This window comes from Panthera pardus, unplaced genomic scaffold (genome assembly GCF_024362965.1).
Source record: "Panthera pardus isolate Hobbes unplaced genomic scaffold, ASM2436296v1 HiC_scaffold_12, whole genome shotgun sequence".
NCBI lineage: Eukaryota > Metazoa > Chordata > Mammalia > Carnivora > Felidae > Panthera > Panthera pardus.
In genome coordinates, this window is record NW_026526677.1 from 56287202 (window position 1) to 56300546 (window position 13345).

At 56.4% G+C, this 13345-nt stretch overlaps 1 protein-coding gene across 1 annotated transcript in view; it reads right to left on the reverse strand.

Moving 5' to 3' along the window:
* Window positions 1-13345, reverse strand: part of PDE2A (phosphodiesterase 2A) — a 94587-nt gene that overhangs the window by 6482 nt on the left and 74760 nt on the right. The window contains 15 exon segments of the mRNA XM_019449706.2: window positions 272-349; window positions 1024-1136; window positions 1373-1550; window positions 1701-1773; window positions 2200-2263; window positions 2399-2438; window positions 2916-3027; window positions 5761-5891; window positions 6134-6202; window positions 6757-6798; window positions 6937-7011; window positions 7207-7259; window positions 7437-7518; window positions 7520-7612; window positions 8196-8255. Coding sequence (XP_019305251.2) covers window positions 272-349; window positions 1024-1136; window positions 1373-1550; window positions 1701-1773; window positions 2200-2263; window positions 2399-2438; window positions 2916-3027; window positions 5761-5891; window positions 6134-6202; window positions 6757-6798; window positions 6937-7011; window positions 7207-7259; window positions 7437-7518; window positions 7520-7612; window positions 8196-8255 — 1263 coding nt within the window.

The window sequence follows — 13345 nt, forward strand, 5'->3', positions numbered from 1 at the left end:
GAACACCTGGCCAAACCAAATTCCTCCCCGGGATGGGTCCTGCTGCCAGCCTTGGAGCTGAACCGGAAACTGCTTGGAAGAGGCTGCCCCAGAGGAGAGCAGGAGGCCAGGCATTGCTTTGAATCTATCTTCTTATCTTCAGGAAAGGGTGATCAGAAAACCCAGGCTGGTCCTGGGCCCCCGAGGAACTGGGAGGCAGGGAAGAAATAGGTGGGCTGCAGGGGACCCTGGGATCCTGAGAAGAAGGACAGAAGCTCCGTGCAGGCCTCACCTTCATGTGGTACATCATCATCTCATTGGCTAGGTGGCTGCGATACTGGGCCTCATTCACTTTCTTGTATAGGAGGGACTAGGAGAGAGAGGGAAAGGTGGGGCTCAAACTAGGTGGCTATGAAATCTCAGAATGCCCAGGACTGGGACAAAAGGATCATATAGCGCCCCCCCCCCCCCGCCCCGTTCCTATCCCATGCTGGCTCTAGTTCAAGCTTTCAAGCTCCAGCCAGAGTAGGGACACCCCTCCGACTTTCACCCATACCTTCCCCCCTTGCCCCTCCTCCCCAGGTCCTCTCAGCATTTGATCCGGCACTTTGCACCCCCTCCTGAGCCTGCCCCAGTCTTCAGTCATGGAGCCTGAGTCCCACAGCAGAGACAGAGATGCAAGGAATGGGTTAGCCTCAGGAACCTAGTGGTTGGATTCCTGGCTCAGAGCCAACTCTGGACAATGAGACCCAACATTTCCCAAAAAGAAGCTGATCAGGGGCTTGGGTTGAGGCTGCTTGGCAAAGAGGGTGGGTATTAATGACAATTGGGGTTTCCCCCTGATCCCAGGAGGCTAACTTGGCAAGATAGGAAATAGTATCCCCAATTTTCAGATGGGAATCTGAGGCTAGAGGTGACCAGCAGGAACTGAAGGCTGCACAGCAACCGAGCAACAGAGCTCAGACTCACAGTGCCCGTCTGGACACAGCCAATGTGAAGGTGAACAGAGGGTCCTGCACCGACCCTGCCCTTTCCCCCACTCACATGGGCTATGCTGATGCCACAGTAGATGGAGAAGGCGGTTGCCAAGTCCTCGTCGAACTTGCTGAACCATGGTCCGTTAATCTTGTTCACCAGCTCGGCCACACCGATGACCTCTGGGGGCCGGAGAGGGGCTAGGACCGGCTGCTGGATGTGTCCGGCGGCGTCCGCCCTCCCAGGGTGTCCTCAAGGGACGTCCCAGCCAGGGTAGTCCCGTCCTGTCCTTTCTGCTTCCGGACGCTAAGGCGGTGGGGAAGGGTCGCCGACCCTCCGCTCGGCTCCGCCCCATCCTGCTCAGGCCCCGCCCCCGCCCGAGCCCGCCCCACTTCCCGGAGCTGCCCGGAGCTCGCACCCTGGTTCTCGTTCTTGATGGGAAAGCAGAGGATGTTGCGCGTGCGGAAGCCGGTGCTGTCGTCCACACCACGGTAGAAAAGCGGATGCGCGTACGCGTCCGGGATGTTCAGGATCTGGCCGGTGGTTGCCACGTGGCCCGCAATGCCCTGGTCAGCCGGGATGCGGATCTCGTAGCTCTGCCAGGGCAGTGATGGAGTAGAGAGGAAGTCAGCGGCCGGCCACAGAACGGACCATGGACTGTCCCGCTTCCTCCTCCTTGGGCGCCTTGTGGACTCCCGGCCCCCAGGACTACGGCCACACACTCCCTCCGCGCGCCCGTGCCTCACCTCGTCATCCACCACGCCCCCGTCGAACACCTTGGCCACCAGCTCATTCTGATCCAGCAGGAACACGGAGCAGCTGTGGGGAGACAGCCACGGTCCACAGGACCCTGACAGCCCTCTCCCACCACCCCCCACTTCTCATGACTTTAGGCAAAGCCTAGATTTCTGAAGCCTGAAAGGTGCTATCCGTTATGAGAGACCCTCCTGAGGGCTGGCTGACTCCAGACATTAGTTAATCCCAATGATTTTTTTTCTTGTAGTGCCTACTATGTGCCAGGCACTGTGTTAGGAGCTGGGGACCCAGGGCCAACAAAGTGAGCCCTGCCCCTGCTATCATTGAACGTTATTAGTGAGGGTCACAGGCATGAAATAAAGGATCACACAAAACATGATAGGGTCCCGCAAGAAGGCAGTGGAGGGGAAAAAAGAAAGCGAAGAAGGAAGGGGATGAGGACCCAGGACTGGGGCCTCTCTCACCTTACCCTGGGGTAGACTGACTTACATCTCAGCATTGCTGAGGTTTCTGGCCTCTGTGATGATCTCCTGGAGCAGGACAGAGACATCATCTGTGGGAGGGAGAAGTATGGAGGGCATTGGTGAGACCAGGCTAGAATGCCGAGGCCAAGCCCTGCCACCTCTCTTCCCCAAAATGCCAGTCCCCGCTCCCACCCACAGCCAGGCATGGAGGCCAGTTCACTCACCCAGGTGAGTGAAGAGGTTCTTTGCCACTTGGAGAAGAGCCTGGAATGGAGGAGATGAAAATCATAGGGGTTCACATTGCAGAGGTCACACCTTCCATCCCCCTGCTTCCAACAGCTCCAGGGTCTTCTCATGCCCCCTTTAGGGCTCTCTGGACAGGCTGGGGACTGGCACAGTCTAGTTATATCATTTGGCTACCAAGTGAAGGAGTGGAAGTATAGCCCCAGTGAAGGTGCACAGTAATCTTGAATCTCAGATGCTCATTCACACTGCTCTAGCTGCCCAGATGTTGCTGTAGTACCCAAGTTGAACACTAGAGGACGGTCACATACAGTGCCTGCAGCCAGCGGCGCTGTCCTGAGGACCCACCGACATCCCTCTTTAAGAAGCCTCCAGGGCACTAGGTAACCTTCCTGCCATGGGTCCAGAAAGACATGGGCTTTTTCCCTTATGGATGATGCTCTGGGGCTGAGAGCTGGGCGACCCCTTCCCCAGAGTGGCTCCTAGAAGGTCACTCACCTGGCACTCACACTTGAGCTTTTGCTCTTTCTGGAAGGCCAGGGTGCTGGTGAGCACCGTGCTAGTGTAGTGGAAGCAGTGCTGGATCACATGCTCATCCTGGTCCGTGAACCTGGGGCAGAGGGCAGAGGTCACTGGAGAGGCAGTGGACAATGGATTTCTCCCTGTTTCTCCTTACTTCCATTTCTCCAGGAAGCCCACTCAGAGACGCAGTAGCTAACCATCACTCCCCTCTACTGGGGCTGTTCCCTGCACAGGCAGCTGGGCCAGCTTCCCCCCTCAGACTTGGGGCTCCCTGAGGGGAGGACTCTAATCCTCCTCAGACTATTGTTGATTGAAGCCAGAGCCATGTCTCTATCCTCTGACTTCAGATTTATCCAGACTGAGGCTGGGTCTCTTCTCTCGGACTAGAGACTTGCCCAGGCCAGAGGTGGATACTCTCCTGCTCTTCCCAGGGGCCCTTCTGGCCTCACGAAGTACCCTGTCTTGTCCAGCTCCTGCCACTGTCCTACTCACCCTGAGTCTGCAGGCCCTGATCTGGTGCCTCCATAAATCCTGAGGTGTTTGTGAGGAGGGTAGTGCCCACCTTACTCAGACAGCTAGCTCTCAGCTGAAAAGATAGCCCCAAATCCTTTTTGAGGTTATTCAATCTGGCCACCAAATGACTCATCACTAGGGAGTTTTGTGGGGCCGGATGGACCAAGTTGGGGCAGGACCTGCTCTGGGGAGATGGGTTAGCCTCTCCATGTGGGGGTCTTCGGAGTGAGGGGGAGCAGGGAACACACCTCAAAGATCTTGACCTTCTCTCTGTCCCCAGATTCCCTGCCTAGGCTTCTTCCCATTTTATGGCTGGTCTCAGTGCTCCTCTGCCAGGATATCCCCCACTCATGCTTGTTGCCCAATGATTTGGGTCTACATCCCCATCCCCACCAGCCTGTGTCTGTCTCCCCACCTTCCCTACCAGCCTGTGTCTGTCTCCCCCTTCCCTACCACGACATTTGAGGCCCCTCAGTCTGGTCCCACTCACCTCTCTCCCCTAATCTATGGGTATCTCTCATACTAAGCCATACTAAGATCCTCCTCATTCTGAGAAAACCTCAGTCTCTTTCACACCTTCACGCTTTTCCCCACACTGTTCTCTCTGCCTAGAATACCTTTCCCACCCTCCTCCCTCTTGGCCCTGAAAATAAACTCCAAGTCTTGAAGGCAGGGACCATGACTGTACCACCCAGTGCAGAGCCTGGTACCAGGGAGTTATATGGGAGGTGTTTGCTGAATGTTTTAACTATACTCTACCTCTGCCCTGGCCACCAGCCTCATCACCACGCCCAGCTCAAGGGACTCTGGAGTCCCCGTTCTCTGGGCTCCAGGCAGCTTGTCTGCAGTCACTGCTCTGAGCTGAACCCCACCTTGGCTCATGCAATCATTCAGCACTCACTCCCTGAAATATGTGGGACCCAGAGATGGCCACAAAGTTGTCACCAAGGCCCCTTCTCATTTCCCTTCTGACACCACCTTTCCTCCAGGTTTAGGGCCATCTCAGAACCCAGTCTCACAGACAGCAGCCCCTAATGAGCCCCTTCCCTCTGTACTCCCCTCCCCAAAGGCCTTTCCGGGGCCACCTGACCAATGCAGGGCTGGATACAGTAGGTGCCCAACTTGTGTTTATTGAATGGTGTAAATGCTCCCACCGCTAGGATACCAACCACAGATGACACAGATCCACATCCTCCCTGCCTCAGTGAGTTCTACTTCATCTCTGTCTTCACTTCCCCAGGCCTGTCCAACTGCCTACAGAGAGCTCTGTGCTGGTGGGTCCTGCTACTCAGGCCTATGACTTTTATATCTCTGCCCCACCTATGCAGACTCTGTCCCTGTGCTTCTGACATCTCTATAGTCCCAATATCCCGGTCTCCACTTTCTGCAGGACCTCCAGGCCCTCAAACCCAGTCTGCTTGCTTGAGCCCCAGGGGCCAAGCTCTTTGTCAGTATCTCTCTGCATCCCAGAATCAGGACCCACCCCTCACCTGCCTGCTTCTCCCTCCCTATATGATCCAGGCACAAACTGCTAGACCATCTGGACCAACTCTGGCAGCATTCACATACTGAACCTGCACCCAGGATAGACATGGCTAATCAATCACAGCATTGTTTCTCACTAAACTAATATTCATTCTCAACCCACTGTTTCAGGCAGCTACCACCAAGTAATGAGTTGGAGTAGAACACCAAATCTATTTGTGATACTACTTTTAGACCCCAATCTGACCTCAGTTCTTGCAAAATGCTTCCTAAGCCTCTTTACCTGACTCTGCCCTGCCCCTCCGTTTCAAATGATTCTTATAGCTTCCCTATCAGTGTCTCTAAAGCCCCTTAGCTTAGCCCAGCCCCCCAGCCTATTCCCTTTAGCCCTTTCCCACAGTGTGATTCATGCTCTGCGGGTCCCAAGGAGTTCACCCATCCCAGAACTTACCACCCCTCCATCAGCCAATTCCCAGCAGAAAAGCCAAAACAGGGTGATGGCAAGTGGGGGAAAGACCAGTACTCTAGCAGTGGATAGCCCAAACTGGGGGAAGTGGGCAGAGAGAAGGGGAACTCATTTGGACCTCAACATGATTTTAAATAAGCCAAAATGGGTGATGGAGAGTCAACAATTACCTGCGCCCCAGCCAGCAGCTGCAAGGGTCTGGCACCTTCACAATCCCATAGTCTCTTGCAGCAACGAACCATTTGACCCACCACTGCTGGGGCAGTATCCCCTGCCTGGTGCCCTTCCCTGTTACCCTAGTAGAGAGCCCTGCCCAGTCTTTCAGCTTCTGATCCACTTCACCCCACCAAGACTCACAAGTCTCCTCCGAGCTTGTTGAAGGCGCAGGCCAAGGCCACCACCTGGTCAGTGGCCCGGCTGATGACAGGAACGCAGAGCATTGCCTGCAGCTCACAGCCCAACATGCTTTGCAGCTGTTGTACATCCTCCTGCAAAGGGGGAGGTGTGTCAGGGCAGGGAAGGAGGGAGGGACCATGCTTCCCTCCCCTAGCCCTCCACCACACTCTGCAACAGGCAGTTCTAAGGGACCTCTGTGAGATGGGAAACCCTAGGACATGGGTATGGGTTGGGAGAAGGTCCCTGGGGCTTGTTTCCCCCATTCTCAGGCTGTCTTGTCCCAGAGACCCTGTCCCTTTGCCTCCTCCCCTGGTCCAGCCAGGCCATGGCTTACAGAGGTGAGATCCTTCAGCTGGATAGACTTCTTATCTTCCACCACCTGGCCCAGGCGTCCTGTCGTCAACTGGAGAGTGAAGAGAGGCTGAGCCAGGGCCTAGTTCTCTCTAAGGTCAGATGACCTCAGACTCAACCCCCCTCCCAAGTCTGGAAGTTTCCAGACCTTCCAGACACCTTCTTCAGTAAGTCCAAATGGTGGGTAGAGTCAACACTGGGGGGCGGGGGTGGAGGGTGGGGTGGGGTGAGGGTCTGCTCTTGACTAGAATCCCCTTTGGATGACTTTAGGGTCTTCCCTAATTAGGAATGAGAAAAGCAAACCCCAAGGATTCTCATTGATTTCAAAGATCCTGAGAGAGCCAAATCCAGAAATGTTCAAGAGAAGTGAACTGGCCCCAAGTAAGCTTTCTATAGATTGTAAGAGAGCACTCCTAATGGATCCTGTTCATGAAAGATCGTGACCTCTCATAAGATTTCTTAATAGATCCCAAGATCCAGATAATTCCATCAGATTCCAAGAGATTCTAGTAGAGACCCCAGTCTCTCTGGGCAGATCCCTGGAGTGCGTAGCTGGCCTTAACTGCTCCCACAGAATCCAATACAGAGGACGGTCGCAAGACTCACCGGAAAGCTGGTTTCTTCCTCCAGCACTTTATCTCCGATGACCTGAGCGGCAGAGCGGGGGTGGGGGTGGGGGAAGTTAAAGGGTGGGCAAGGCTGTTCCCCTCGGAGACCTGAGTCCCCCCCCCCCCCCCCCCCCCCCCCCCCCCCCCGCCCAGCCCCATAGTGGACCTGGGCCCTCACCTTGCAGGAAAGCTGGAGATTATCCTCGGACACCAGCAGGAGGCAGCAGCGGGATGCCTGGGTCTCCTGCTGCAGCTGAAATGCAGGGACCGAGAGGGGCTGACGGCGGATCTAGGGCCACCCCCCACTCCCCAGCTCTCGCCTCTCTGAGGCTCCTCAGGTAGAAGGAGGAGAGAGGAGGGGCAGGGCGTCGGAATCTGAATTGAGAAGGAGGGCTCACTGGGACCTAGGTCCCTGGAGGATCACAGGGGGAGAGGCACGGGCACTCACGTATTGGAGGACTTTGAGCTGGAGGGACGAGGCATCCAGGTCGTAGAGTTCCCCTGCAGTGGCGACGCGCCGGTCAGAGAGAAGGCTCACAGACTTCCCCAGAGGTGCTCCACCTGCCCACCCAGCCCATGGACCTCCCTTCCAGTTGCCACCTGGCTCCCCAACCCAGACCGCACCCCCTCCAAGAGGCCCCTCCCTTCCAGGTTAGACCCGCTGGGCGGGGTCCTTACCGCACAGCTGCAGGATCTTTTGGTCCTGGTCGGTGTGAGCCACACCGCCCTTCTGGTCTCCCGCCACCCCCGCCGGGGGGTTCGCCACCCCCCGCCGGGGGGTTCCGGACTGCTCCCGAGGCGGCGCCAGGCCCCCGGGGCTGCAGAGCCTGCACCCTTCGCAGGGCCACCAGAGCCTGGGACGAGCAGGGCGGTCAGCGAGTCACTCGTCCCACCCTCACCGCACACACCGCGTTGGCACCCTCGCCCTTGCTCAAACCGTTCTCCCTCCCGGCGAGCCCACCACCCCCATCCCGGTCCCAAACAAGGCAGCCCTCAGCGCTCCACCCTGCCTGTGGGCTCCCACTGCCCCAGGAGCATCCTTCCGCCCTTGAACAGCTAAGTACTGGGTTGACTCCCCCGCCTGCCCCCAGGCTCTTACAAGACAGGGCAGGGTCAGATTTCTCAGTGTCTCTAGCACTCACGGGAGTAAAATCCCAGGAAAGAGCCTCATTATCGTGAAGGGCATGGTCTTTCCTAAGTATTGACAAGGTGTTTGTGTTGCCTCATCTCACCGGTACCATAAGCAGGTCAGTGCTATCCTTATCCTCATTTTCAGTTGTGAAACTGAGGTTCAGAGAGGTTAAGTGACTTGCTCAAGGTCATACAGCCCAAAGATGCTGCACTGCTTGTCCAGCTCCCTGGCCAGATCATCTCCCCACCGGCTATGATGAGGGCCTTCAGCAGCCCCCATCCTACCTCAGCCCTACCCTCACTCACATGCTTCTCCACGGCTTGCAGGCTCCACTCTTCACTGTCACTCAGCTGGCCACAGTGCACCTGGAGGAATATGAGAGGGGGACCAGCTGTGACCTCCCCTAGCCTCCTGTCTCTGCCAGAGTGCCCTCCTCATGCCCAGCACACGCTTGTCCCCACCAACACATACACACTCCAGTCTGTGGGCCTCAATGAGAAGCCCATCCTTCTGACCAAGCAGATAGCTCCTCCTTCCTCCAGGAAGCCTTCTGGGGCTAACCCAAAGAAATAGAACTTTTCTGATCTCTGCCTTTTCAGTCACTGTCCCATCAACAACACAGTCTAGGTGTTTAGTGAGGAAGGGGGTTACCTTGGACCCTCTTCCATCTCTCAGCCCATAGAAACCTTAAGCCCTGATTATGGAATCAGTGGTATTAGTCTCAGCCTCCAGCTCCACCTTTTCTGAGTTGGGGTTTGAGCCACCCCAAAGTCTGAAGTAAGGGAAGAGGTTCAACATTTAGGATGCACCTGCTGTGCCTAAAGAACTTGAGAGGAAGATGGGTGAATGAATGAAAGGAGAAAGAAAGTGCTTGCCTTCCATGTGATTCTCTCACTAGCCCACAAGGCAAGCTTCTACCCTGCATATAAAGCAAGGCCCAGAAAGGTGGAATTGCCTTGGCCAAGGTTACACGGCAGGAAGTGGCAGAGTTGGGACAGCACCACCTACTCCCTCCCCTCCTCTGCCTATACCTTCCCCTCTTTGGATCCACTCTCACCCCTCCCATCCCCCAACCTCCACCAGCCTGTCCCTCTCCAACTTCCCTGTGTCAGTCACCAGGAATATCCTCAGCCCATCTTATCTCTGTGAAGGCCCTTCCCGCCACCCCTGTTTGGGCAGTTTGTAAGAAAAATGAGAGACAGAGACAGAGAGACAATGAGAGAGAGAGAGAGTGAGAGAGAGAGAGAGAGAGAGAGAGAGAGAGGTGGTAGTCTGGGGCCCCATTGCAGGCCCTGCCAGCCAGGCTCCCCACCTTGTCACCAGCTTCCTGCGCTGACTCAGGGCAGCTCACCACCTGCAGGGCTCCCCACAGTGCCTGCATGGGGTCCCTCCTTCATCCTCAGCTCCCCACTCGGCAGCCCCTGCCCGCCTTGCCTCTGCTCTAGGTACCCTGCCTGGAGCAGATGGAGGAGGAGCCCAGCAGGTTCTCAGAAAGCTCACAGTCTGGCGGGGCGGGGCGGAGTGGGGGATACAATTGGAGGGGTGCAGAACCTCATACCTGAGGAAGTAGGAGAGGGCAGACTGTGTGGGTGAGAACCGAAGGCTTGTGGGAACTCAGAGGGGGAGGGCATCTGGGAGGCTTCCAGAACTGGCACTGAAGTATGAGGAGGAAATGTGGGGCCTGAAGAGGGGGGGACACTGCAGGCAGGGGCTGTCCTGGCAGTCCTGGCTGGTAGGTGGGCTGGGGATATGAGGACCAGGGCCGGGGTGGGGTCCATGGTGCTGCAGGGGGAAGAGTCTTGAATGCAAGCCTAAGGAATTGGACTTTAGCTTAATTGTACTGGGGACCCATGGGGCAGACTTTAGCATCTGTGGACCAAAAATGGTATTGAAGGCTAAGCTCTGGATGAAGTGCCATCTATGACTCCCATAGGACAGGGAGTTGAAAGAGACTGAGGGCATGATTCATTTGTGTATGCTTACATAAACATGTTGGTATTTTACTGTGCTATCCTTTTTGTCCTTCTGCCTTGACCCATTTCTCAGGAAAAGGGAAGACTGGGACCCCCCCACCCCACCGCAGGGCTGTGGGCACAACTAGTTCCTGGGTTGGCAATACAGCCTGGTGCCAATCAATACAGAGCTGGTAGACTGAAGGAGAGCTTCAGGAGGGCTGGAGAAAAGGAAGGAATCGCAGAGCCCACCCCCACCCACTGGACCCCACCCACCCAGCACACGCTCCTGGGCTGCCTCAGCCCATCCCCACCCAGCATGTGCACAAGCCCACATACACAGTCTCATGAAAACCCTCCGCACTGCCCATACACTCGCTTTGCCATGGAGATACTCAGGCGTGTGTGCACACATGCGCACACAGAGTACAGTCCCAGACTCAAAGACATCCGCACACGCACATTCACAGCATCTACACCATCCATACGTGCACATGCGCACCTGTACACAGGATACTTGGGTCCACACACCCAAGAGCCACGCACACACTTCTGGCCCCCCACTTGCAAACACACAATCACCAACATCCACACGTGGCTTTTTGCTCACCAACAGGAACACACACTTGCAAACTACTCTTTCTTGTTAGTTAGGGAATGTGTCTGGGGTCCAGCGGAACACTCAGGAGTGGGCACTGGGGCTGTGGAGAGGGTTGAGAGCCCAGCACAGCCCCTATAACCCTCACCCACACGAAGTTCAACATGGCTAATTGCACGAACACCTCATCCTCACGTAAGGAGCTGGTGTGACTGGCACAGCTGAAGAGAAGAATGGGCATAAATCACGCATCAAATGCTAGAGACCAAGGGCCGCCCACTCCTGGGACTTATTATCCCAGAACTGAAAAACAGAGCTAAAGACTCTTTCCACACGAAGAATCTGCAATCAAAGCACCTTGAACTACAGGGTGCAGAGGCCCAGCACTCAGCCAGGCAGCCCGGCACCTGGCTGGCATATTCCTCAGAGAGCCCTCCATTGACCGTTTCTCCATCAGGCTCCAATATTGCAGGGCTCCCTGTTTCCTTGCTAGCATTCGCCATCATTTCTAATTCTATCCTTATTTCGCTCACTTGTTTGAGGTCTGTCTCCCAACCCCTCCAGACTGTACGGTCTGTGAAAGCAGGGGTCAGTCACTGCTGTTTGCAGCACCTATAGCACACAATGCCTGGCGGTGCTCAAGAAATATGTCTTCCAGGGGCGCCTGGGTGGCTCAGTCGGTTAAGCGTCCGACTTCGGCTCAGGTCACGATCTCGCGGTCCGGTCCGTGAGTTTGAGCCCCACGTCAGGCTCTGGGCTGATGGCTCAGAGCCTGGAGCCTGCTTCCGATTCTGTGTCTCCCTCTCTCTCTGCCCCTCCCCCGTTCAGGCTCTGTCTCTCTCTGTCTCAAAAATAATAAAATAAACATTAAAAAAAAAATTAAAAAAAAAAAAGAAATATGTCTTCCATTGATGGATGCATGGATGGGTGGATGGAAGGACAGCTGGAAGGACGGGTAAATGGATACCAAGAGCAAACAAAGACTCCTAGAGGGGAATGGGGCTTGTGGAGGAAGTAGCTGGTGAGTCAGCCCTCCCAAAATATCTGCCTTGTGGCACTCCTTTTACCCTTTGTACCCTCTGCCCTGAGGATCTGGTAGCAGTTAGGAGGGCTGTGGCTGCCTGGGCTGCCTCTCGAAGGACGTGAGATCCACATCAGATGTGTATGTGTCGGGGAGAGGGGTGTCCTGGGGAAGTTCATTTCTACCTGAGTTGGAAGGCACAGGCTTGGAGTAGAGGTGGACTGTGAATAATCTAAACACCTGTCAAGAGCTCCTAAAAAAACCACAAACTCTTCACTGCCCAGGGTATTTGAGGAGGTGGGCAGACAGTTGTCAGGAACTCCTCCTAACAGCCAAAGCCCCAGGTAACATCTTGCTCAACAGCACACACTCCACACCTCAGCCTCACCTGGATCGAGCTCTTTTTCCAACCACCCTGCTCCCCACCCTGCCTCGGCTCATGCTGTTCCCTCCTCTTAGGATACCCTTTCTAGTCTTCTCTGCCTGTCAACCTCCCCCCTACTCCCCAAAGCCCCACTCAAATGCTGCCTTGACCACGAGGCACCCCTTGTTGCCCCAGCCTCTACCCCTGGAGCACCTGCTGGCAGCATTTATTCCATTTGGCCAGTTGTAGCCTGAGGCTGTACCTGCCTTCCCCCAGACTGAGCTTCTAGAAGGCAGAAATGGGTCTCACTCCTCTTTCTGCCACCCTCCCTACACCCAGCTGGGATACCTAGAGCAGGGTTTTTGCTAGGGTGAATTAAATTTAATGTGGCCCCTCTGCCTCCCCAGCACACAACACACACATACACACTGGCCTTCCCCCTCCCCGCCCCCCCCCCCAGGAGAAAGCAGAAGCCTGGACTCCCAGCTCAACCTGAGCCAAGGTGAGCAGTGGTCATGGCAGCCATCCTCCTGCCCGCAAGATGAGCAAACTCCAAATGTCCTCCTCTTGCTGGAGTTGCTGCCCTTCTGACCCAGCCCCTCCATAGGAGATCCTTCTCAGGGACCCCCAGACTCTTCTCCCTCCACAGAAGTGGGGAACGAATTACCACCACCTCCCGCTGCCCACCGCTGCACATTGCCCCTGGCCCTGGTCCTCTTCCAAGCCACCAGCTCTGGCACAGATTGGGACCAAAAGAGGGAGGGAAGCGGTGCTGAGAACTCTGTGCCAACAGCAGATCCATCCCCTGCGGGAACAGAAGCTGGGGGTGGGGGAGCAGCTTGCCGGAGAAACCGAGGGGCCGGCAGCTCCCTCAGTCAGGCAGATGGGGCTTCTAGGAGACCAAGCCAAGCACTCCTTCCTTCCTCTCCTCTCCTGCCCCCCACCGCGGCCGCCCCCCCACTCCCACCGCCCTCCCCCGCCAGCAGCTCAGGAAAGGTCAGGCGCCTCAGAAACCTTTAATTCCGTTTTAATGAGCTCTGGAGGAGTCCCACGGGCTCAGGAGGACCCACTCTTCATCTGCCCACGCCCCCTAGTCTGTGCCTTATTGAGGTGGTGCGGTGGAAGCGGACCCCCAATAGTGGCGATTTGGGGGCGCTAAACCTCGGTTTCTAGGACAGGACAATGATTTTGAATGCCCACCTCCCGTATGGGAGAGCAGGAAAGAGAGGCTGAACCAGCCCCACCAGGGTCAGCCAAACCCTGCCGGTGGAGCAGAAACCCGATGAGCTCCGCCAGGGGGCAGCAGAGGGCAGGGGGCGTCTCGGCCTGGGTTCTCTGCCTGACTGCACCCCCCCAACCCCGCCCCCCTGCCCAGGCCTGGCATCCCCACTTCCCACAAAAGCCCCTTCCCCCTCCATCTCCCTCTCCAGGAAGCCCGCCCTGGTCAGCCATGGGGCTGGATGCCTTCCCAGGCAGACCCTCCGGGTGGGCCTCCCCCCCTCCTGCTCTTGAGCTCTGGC